The 9,880-nt window shown below is 40.1% G+C and overlaps 1 protein-coding gene across 1 annotated transcript; it reads left to right on the forward strand.

Moving 5' to 3' along the window:
* Positions 1-155: 155 nt before the first annotated feature.
* Positions 156-1,274, forward strand: LOC140857896 (rhodanese-like domain-containing protein 10). The gene is given in 3 exon segments (XM_073257250.1): positions 156-842; positions 948-982; positions 985-1,274. Coding segments are annotated over 3 exon segments (678 nt in total). The 5' UTR covers positions 156-363; the 3' UTR covers positions 1,149-1,274.
* The last annotated feature ends 8,606 nt before the right edge of the window (positions 1,275-9,880 follow it).

The raw sequence follows: 9,880 nt of genomic DNA on the forward strand, positions 1-9,880 counted from the left end.
GAGTTTTCGATGATCGGTGATCGATGAAGCTATATCTTCATGGGTGCAAGTTTGTAGTTGTTGTATCATGTTTGAAATAAATTTGAGGTCTCCATCATCTTTCTTCCACATTTTTGTTGTACAAAAAGAAGTCGGCAGGGTCTGCCTAAAAATCGAGCCAGATCCTATTGACAAACGATCGCATACAACCAACCGAGCTAGACATTGAGCGCCTTCTTCGAAAGAACTTTCGAGAGGGATTGGTTGGAGATTGACATCCTTGACGAAAAAAATCTTTCACGCTGTTTCGTCTAAACGGCTATTCGAGACTTTGACTCACCTCGCAGCGACGCTAGCTCTACTCCTGCGGAATATCTAAAGCGTATGCGAACACAACCGGATAAGGAAGAAAGCATGGGAATAGCAGTTGGTGTAAGCCACCTCTCCTCACGAGCTGTGGCTTTGGGGGCTCGAGCCCAACAACAGCAGACCCGGGCTTATCCGAAGGGTACTGGCGGCAGCGGCGGCCAGCAGGAGCTGATCCGCTCGGGCGTCGTGCGCGCGATACCGCCCCGAGACGCGGCTTCGGCGCTGCAAGCCCAAGGGTTCCGCCTGCTGGACGTCCGGCCGGCATGGGAGTGGGAGAAGGCACGCGTCGTGGGCTCCCTTCACGTGCCCGTCTTCGTGGAGGACACCGACGGCGGCCCCATCACCCTCCTCAAGAAGTGGGTCCACTTCGGCTACGTTGGGCTGTGGACCGGTCAGTGCCTCACGACCATCAACGAGCGCTTCCTCCCTCAGGTGGAGGAGGTGGTTCCCGACAAAGAGGATAAGCTACTTGTGGCCTGTGGTGAAGGACTCAGGTACGTAGATGAAGCACTCCATTGGTGGTGATTCTTGTTGAAGTCTTTAAGCTCGGATTTATGTTTGAGATCATTAATTGCAAGGTGGTATATATCATTGTTCAGGTCTATGATTGCGGTGAGGATATTGCACGAGGGAGGGTAAAGAACTTGGGATGGTTGGCTGGAGGGTTCAATAGATCAGGAGATGGTGATTTCGCTGAGATGGAGGGAAGCACCAAGCTACAGTATGCTACTGTAGGTGGGGTGTCCTACTTTTTCCTCCAGTTGCTTCTGTTCTTGCAAGTCTTGGGCAAGGGGAATTGATGTGGGGATGATTGCTTCTGTTGTTGGTAGCCTTGTTTAATTTTCACAGTCGTGTGGGGAACCGACAATGTAATTGTTGTTATTTTCTGCAATGCTGTATCTTGCAACGCATGAGATGCTCTGTAATTGAAAGGTGTTCAACTTTTATTCTTTTCCTGAAGAGAGAGAGAGTATGTGTGTGGTGTGTGTGTTTATACGGAAGAATCTTGAGTTGAAATCCCTAGTGTAAAGAGTGATCTGGATAAAGATAGTTAAATATGTGGCTGAGACTTCGTCTTGCAAGTGTAAAGCGTGAATGAGACGATCAAGAGTTGTTTAAGTTCAGCCAATAAGAGAGGCTAGAGGAACTTGGATGGATGAGTTGGAAGGATGGGAATACTTAGCAATAATTAATTACTCTTTTAGAATGAAAAGTGGAGACAAAATCAGTGACCTCTTTGTTAGGTTGACCTAAATAGTAAATCTAAATGATTACATGGAAGTGTGAGGTTCTCCATTCTTGTTCAAGCTGACTGTTCTGGTTGGAATTTTCTGCATTGTTGAAGTCGATTGACCTCTAATTGTTGCTTGGACCAGGTCCAATTGACCTCCCACCCACCCAACCAAAACAGTGTGAAGTTAGAACATGAATATCTAATGTAGATATTGAGCTTCCATATGTTACTGCACCATGTCACTCCTAAATAATTTTGATCTTCTGAACCTAGGGTGCCAGAACGCGCTTGGAATTAGGGGAATTAATTTTGGAATACCATCAGTTTTATGTAGGTAATGGGTGTCACAATGATTGTGGTACTTTAATTGAGTCATGCTATCTCAATTGAGCTTCAAATTAGGCTTACGTAGCAATTATAGTTGCATTACCTACAGGGATCAAATATAGGTTGGCTATCGATTGCTTAGATTAATCATGAGTCAGGCTTGGGTTGGCTACCAGTTAGAATAGGATTTGGGTTAACTTGGACGAAACATATGGCATGCATGGCAATGAAACTTTGGTTGGCTTCATCCATAAGAGGTAGTGATGCTCAGAAGTAGCCAGATTGCGTTCAAGCTCATGCATCTTTCTTTGCTCATTTCAGCCATGCAAGCTTTATGATGATCAAATCGTGGCAAAGACCTGGTCATCCTCCTCATGTGCAGCGAACCACCAAACCGCAGTTGCCACCAGAGGTGGGGTGCCTATTCCTTTCTCCATTTCCTTTATTCTGACGAGTGTCCGGGAAAGGGAAGTGATGCAGCTGGGGTATGAGCATATACTTCCTTCATTAATGGATTTTGTTGTGACCTTGTGTCTTGTATATACCAGGGAACAACCCATGTAGTCGGTTTGTGTTCACTTTGTTTTATATATTTGTATTGATATAAAAGGTGTTCCAAATTAATTTATGGTTTTAAAATATTTTTCAACGCATCAAACGCACCATAGCTGAATGGCTCTAGCTGTGCGAAGTGAGGAGCATGATTGCTATCTATACAACAATATTGTCAACAAAGTGAAAGTAATGTAAATGCGCAGCTAAGATAAGATTTGTTTATGTGTGGAGCTGCACGGCCTGCTCTTCCCAAAGGAGCTAGGCTAGTGATGCCATCACATGGAGATAGAACTGAAAGTTTGGTACTTCAAAAGATCCAGAAGGTGTTGTTTCTTAAGTTGCTAGGAAAATTTCTTACTAGTTGTACCATTATTTTGGGTTCAAATTTCACCTTCAACATAGTCCACGGGGTTAGGGTTTTCTTCCCTTTTTTTTTCCCTACAAGCATAGAAATCAAGTATTCAAGCTATCTAGTAGACTCGTGCATGATTCTCCATTGTAGAACTAACAGCCAGCAATCATTGTGACAAGCATGGTACTTGTAGTTGATGTCAAGACTTTAGACTTTTCTACTTTGGACTACACAGAATTGGTGTCATAGAAAATGATGTGACCTGCATCTCCAGTGCTCATGGGACATTGCCCATCCCGAAATGGAGATAGACCTAGTAAACGATAAGTATTTGATGAAGCATAGACAAATGTCCAACTTTGTCCTGACACAATATACGATTCATTGCTGCAATGAAGACGCATAGAAACCTGTTTCATTTGTTATTGTTTTTGCTTTTTTTTTTTTATTTCCTTATAAATTAATAAAATATTACATAAAGATTGATATTGAACAGATTATTTTTATGCAAAACTTTTTATATCCCGCTGTTTTATTTCATGGTTTTTTTTAATTTTTTATATTTCTTGCTTCTGTTTTCATATTTTTTGAAGAAATAAAACTTTTATGCAAGAAATTCTATTTTTTTATTAGAAAAAAAAGAAAAGAGAAAAGGAGCTTAGAAGCCGTTAATTCTCATCCTTCTATTATTGTTTCCATCGTCTAGGGCAACTCTAACCGAAATCGAACTCTCAACCTTTTACCTAAGTGGTTTGAGATTAGGAAAAGCTAATTCTCATTCTTCTACCCTAATTTCCATCTTCGAAGGCAACTCTAACCGTAATTGGATCCTTGATCTCTTACCCCATTGTGCCATCCAAAATAAAATTTTATGATACTTTTATTAATATTTTTTTAAAAAAAGAAAAAGGGAAAAAGATCAGCTTTCAATATGAGCTTCGCTAGTGGACGCCTTTCTTATCTACTATGAGCAAGAGTGTTCACACCTCTAGCCGGGTCCTATACCAGCAACAACTGAAGCCAGCCTCACCCGTCCGCGGAGATTTAGCGTGCAGGCTGGACGCCGTGTCCACGAGACCAACGGCGACGACCGTCCTCCACCATCTATTTCAAATTGGTAGCTTCTGGAGCAGGAAGAGTCACGATATCATCGCCACGGAGCCACTGATCACGGTCCCATGCCTCTCTTTCTCCACCCGGTGCTCGTCCCATCGTCACCTGATGGTTACGGGATCTCTAACTCAAGTCTTTTGTTCTACCCCTTCATGGCTTTTGACCAAATGGTTACAGCCACTTTGACTACGGACCTGGTCAGACAACACGAGCACACAGAGAGAGAGAGAGGGACGAGCCCAACGCGAAAAAAATTAAACCGGTCACCGTGGGTCGGTCCTCCCCTCTTGGCGTTGCTCGAGGCTTCTCAAAAGACCGACGATCATGTCACACTCCAGATCGCTATTCGATGATGTGGATCATGCCATCCCTCCCGCAGGGAAACACCCCTATAAAGTTCTAAACTTGACTAAGTCCATTTTTATTTAAATATATATATATATATATATATACACACACACACGTGCGCGTGCCTGCGTGTGTTTTTGATAAAATAGATTTATTAAACTAATATAGCATAAAAACATCTATAAAAATCAGCAAATAAGATATTATAAAATTCAGAAAAAAATAACTGGCAACAGTGTTCGAAGTATAAATCCCATATGATTAGCTATATATGTCGCTATCCAATTTGTGGCATTGTTTATTTTTTTAGAAATATTTTGAACTTCAAAAGATAGTAGAATTGTCCTTATATTCTGACGATTTTATGGAAGTGGATGAGAATCAAATTCAAAAGATATAAATCTAGACAACCATCTAAGTATAACAACTAGTAAAGAATCTTCTTCAATAATAATGTGGGCCTCCTTTATGCTTTATTGTGGATATTTCTTTTTAATATTTTTTTCCATCTTGCAGATTTTTTTTCTCTTCATCTATTTTACAAGAATTTCAATTTTTCTATTTATTCCTTGTCACACCCCCGATCCGAGATTGTGAATCGAGAGTTATGGCAACCGCCGCATACTCATAAGAAACTCTTCTCATAAGCATGCAAGGCATCTTATCATGCTATCCTAAAAAAACAGCGAAATAATTAGTCAATAATTTAGATCTAAAACATAATGATCTAAATTTCTTCTTTAATATCTCAATAAATTCGATAATAATTAATATAGGCTTTACATCAAATTCAATAAGACTTCCAACATAAAATAAAAGTTTGGAGATTCTGCTTCTAATCATTCTTCCATTCATATCTTGTATCATCTTAATTCCTCAATATCTGTAAAAATAGTAAAATAGGAGGTGATGAGCTAGACAGCCCAGTAAGCAATGATCACTTTCAATAGATTTCATCAGCCATTAAAGTAAATAATCATTTATAAAAATAAGCATATCGAGTTCATCAATTTGAAATCAATTTCGATTATGCAATATAGTTCATGTCAAATTTATTTTTTTTCAAAATTTGAGTTTTTTTCAAGATTTCAATTTCTTTCATTCTTAAATTTTTTTCGTCAATCCATGAGCTATGACCATATTTTTTTTGTGGCAGGTCATAACACCGGCGTATATTCTTGTGGTGAGTTACAAATTATCTAGCAGTAAAGTCCTCGAAACTTGCTGGTCTCTCTGATGGTTTGTCGCTGGTCTCTCTGGACGACATAAATCCTCAGGATAAATCAATTGCCAACGTATATGCCCCCATTGGCGGGTCCTTTACATAGTCAGGTTGCCAATTCATATTGTTTTTATATCAGAATTCTTCATAAATCATGTTTTATATTCTAATTTCAATAAAAAAATATATAATAATGTAGTATCAAATCAATCAATATAATGCATCATAAAATCAATATGTTCAATCATGCTTCATCATAACATTTCAAATAAGATATTTTCATAATAAAATATCATTCATCCAATTCATGCATCGTTTCACAAATCATATCAGAAAAAATATTATAATTTATCGATAAATTAGAAAAAATAAAATATTACTTATCTCGAGCGCATTCCAATAAATCTACATAATTCTATACATTTTCTTTCAAAATTCTTCAGTTCATAAACCATATCACAATATCCGATTATCAGGTGTCAATGATACCTATACAAATCAAATTCAATAATCAGAAAAAAATACGAGTATCATATTTCAACGGTTTAGATTGGGATCCGATCATCTAATTTCATCTAATCAAAATCTAATTAGGACATAGACGATCCAAAGTTTGACTATCAGATCAAATCAGATTCGAAGTGATAGGATCGAGGTTTCTTTATTGGTTTCATAAAATCAAGTAGAGAGAAAAAATCAGAGGAGAGAGAATTCATGAGGTATAATTTAAATTAATCAGATGACACAATCCAATATTACGATTGGTGCAATATCTCGATTGATAAAATCAACATGATCAAATCCAGTCATGATTAAATCAAAATCATGGATGATCAAATCTAAGGATTCATGGTCTGATCAAGGTGCTGGATACTACCTGACAACCATGGATCAGGATGTTTTCACCAAAATCATTCAAAACTCATCAAAATAAATTTTTTTTCTTAATAAATTCTAAAAAAATAAACTTCTAGAGAGATACAATTCTAAAGAGAGAAATTCATGAAGATGAATCTGTACTAATCAGATGATACGGTTCAACAAATTCGATTGATCAGATCAAGATAAATTAATCAAATCATGCTGAAATTATCACATGGATAATTCAATAGAATCATGGGTAATAAAATCTAAAGATATTTAATCTGATCAAGGGTGGGTGCACGTACGCTGTCTGACAATCATGGGATCAGGATCTTCATTAGGCATCAGAAATATTAAAAGAAATTCTGTTCATTGGCTAATCTTTTTTTAGAGAGAGAAATCGATCGAGAGAGAAATAGCTTAGAGAGAGAAAATTCTAGAGAAAAAAATTTAGAGAGAAAATTCATCTTGGACTCCTCAGACAATATGATTCAACAAATCCGATCGATGTCAGATCAATATCATGCTAAGATTATCATGTGGATAATTCAATAAAATTATGAAAAATAAATCTTAAAAATACCTAATCTGATCAAAGTGGATGCCGGTGTACCGTTCCGACGATCGCAGATCAAAAATTCATCACTAGGATCATTTAAATTCATCATCATTCTTCTCAAAATTCTAAAAAATCTCAGGAGAGAGAAATAATCTAAAGAGAGAAAGTAGAGAGAGACTAGAGAGAGAAAGAAAAAGTAGAGAGAAGAAAAAAGGAAGAGAGAGAGAAGAGAGTCTATATTTTTTTTTCTATTTTTCTTCTTTTTTTTTCTTTCTTTTTCTTTTTCTTTTTCTTTTCCTTCCTTCTTCCCGTGGCTTCCTTTGGGCCGAAATAGGGGACCTCACAATCTCCTCGATTAGTCGGTCGATCGGTGACCGATCAGCATGAGACTGGCCGACGATAAAAGGATGATGACGGATGGCTCGGAGGACCCAAACTGGTGGCCGACGGCGACCACCGACGTCCGAAAAATCGAAGAAAAGAGGATAAAAACAGAGGTTTCTTTCGTAACAAAATCCAGCGACTTCAGTCACCGACGATCGTACACACGGGCACAGGAAGAAAGGAGGAGAAGAGAGGAAGAGGAGGAGGCTCACCTTCGACGCCGGTGAAGCTTTCCGACGTGAAAATTAGACGGGCACAGAGTCGATCTTCCACAATGATTTTCGGCGATTACCGTCGGTGGACTTCGGGTTCTCGGTGAGAGGGAGAGAGGAGGGTTCTCCTCTTTAAATAGAGTCGGAGTGGGCCTCTTTCCGACTCCGGTTGGGAGACGGTGAGAGGAGGAAGAAGACTCCTTTCGAGAGTCTTTCTCTTGTTTCTCTTTTTTTTTTTTTTTTTTTTGTTTGGGCTGGGGTTTGTTATTTGGGCCGGGCCATGACATTCCCACTAAAATTCTATGTGACAAACTTGGATGAATTGGAATGCTAATTAGTTTGCTTGGATCTTCTATTTAGAATGGAAGGTTCAGCTTGTAAACAAAAAATAAAAAATAAAAATAAATATCGAAGGTTGTCAAACTTGATCCAATAAAGAAACCTCTGATGTTTAAGTTAGGTTGAATTTTGAAGTAGAACAATAAAAATTTAGAAGTACAGCCATAAAAATTGAAATGGAGTGAGCAAATAAATATATTTTGAGGTCCCCTGGATCCTATTTACGTAGAGCTAAGGCATAGAGCCATTACTTGAAAAATATTCACGTGCCATGCATGTCATAACGTTCAAACATGTAGAATGAGTTGTAACTATGCACAGCATACCTCACAAATATGCAAAACTATAACCGTCCTCTTAATAAGTTTTAGCCACCATTAATGCATTCTAATTAGAGATATATAGTATGTCGTTATTTATTAACCGATCTAGTTGGCAATGGTACACATCACTAGTCACATTCATCAATTATTTATTTATATAAATATTTTATAGAAGAAGATAAAAAATAAAATAACAAAAATTCAAAAATCATGATGCTTTTTCAATCTCGATTTCCTCTCTTCACCGGTTTTACAATTTAACCACAAAATAAACGAGATATTCTAATCACATTTATTTATTATTTATTTATATACATCAAAATTCAAAATCCATGATGCTTTTTTCCATCTCGATTTTTTTTTTTTCACCTATTTTACATTTTAACCACCACATGAAAAATTTTTAATGACATTTATTTATTATTTATTTATATAAATATTGCATAAAAATAAAATAAAAGATCAAAAATTCCAATCTTTCTTTAATATTCATTTATTATTTCTTTATATTATTTTTTATATAAAAATAAAATCACATGCTACATTATAGGTCCCAATATTAATAGTGGCAATAAAAACTGATGAAGTTGGGGCTGGTTTGCTGCCTCCTGCCACCGTTTTTCATTAAATTCAAAGAGCAAAGGAAAATTCCCACAACCGGGCTCTAACATTTCTCGAATCCATATCTCTCCGCCGCCGTCGATTTGATTTTCCATCTCTCCGCTGCCGTTGATTTGGTTTCGATGACCAAGTCCTCCATCTCTTTCCTTTTCTCAGCCCTTTCCTCCCGTCCATTTACGAATTTCCCAAATCACTGCGCGTACCCCCCCCCCCAGTCCGCGTTCATTACTCCCTAAATTTAAAACCCCCCTATTTCTCTCTCTCCTTTGCTCTCAGACTGTCGAACGTTCCTGATGAGGCAACCCCCAAGGGAAGAGCGCTGTATCCTCTGGCCTGGCCCATCAGGACCGTCTGATGAGGCTTCCCGTCGCCGCCGCCGCGGTGACGATTGTCGCAGTGTTGATGGCCCTCTTCTCCGCCGCGCGGATGGGCTGGGCTCCGCCGCCCCGTCGCCATCAGCCACGGCACGGGCACCGTCTGCGCGGGTCCTCGCCGGGGCCTCGCCGCGGAGCATCCGTGCGCCCGTGGAACGCAAGCCGGTCTTCTCCATACCGCCGAAACGTCTCCTTCGACTCCGTCTCCGGCGGCCGGGACTTCCTCTGCGGGCTCAGGTCCGGCGGCACCGCTTCTTCTCTGCTGGAACGCCAGCAACGCTCCTCCACCGATCTCCCCCCGAAGCGCGTCTACAACGGACCCGCCGTGTTGACGAACCTCACCGTCGGGGAGGACCAGATCGCCGCCATCGACCGGAACGGCCCAGGGATTCGGTGGTGGCGTGGGGACGACAGCTTCCCCCGCTTCCTCGTCCGCGGTTCCTACCACTCGCTCACCTCGGGCGCGTCTTCTCCTGCGCCATTGACACGAATCACACCGTCCGGTGTTGGGGACGGCGCGGCGAAGAGATCCAAAGCGACTTCAAGAACGCGTCGATGGTGAGCATCGTCGCAGGGGACTCCCACGTCTGCGGTCTAAGCACCACGGGCTTCTTAGTCTGCAAGGGAAGCAACGATTATGGGGCAATTGAACGCGCCCTCCGGCCCGGCATTCGAGTTCTCCAGCCTCGCTCTGGGAGAGAGCCA

This window comes from Elaeis guineensis, chromosome 5 (assembly GCF_000442705.2).
Source record: "Elaeis guineensis isolate ETL-2024a chromosome 5, EG11, whole genome shotgun sequence".
NCBI classification, from domain to species: Eukaryota; Viridiplantae; Streptophyta; class Magnoliopsida; order Arecales; family Arecaceae; genus Elaeis; species Elaeis guineensis.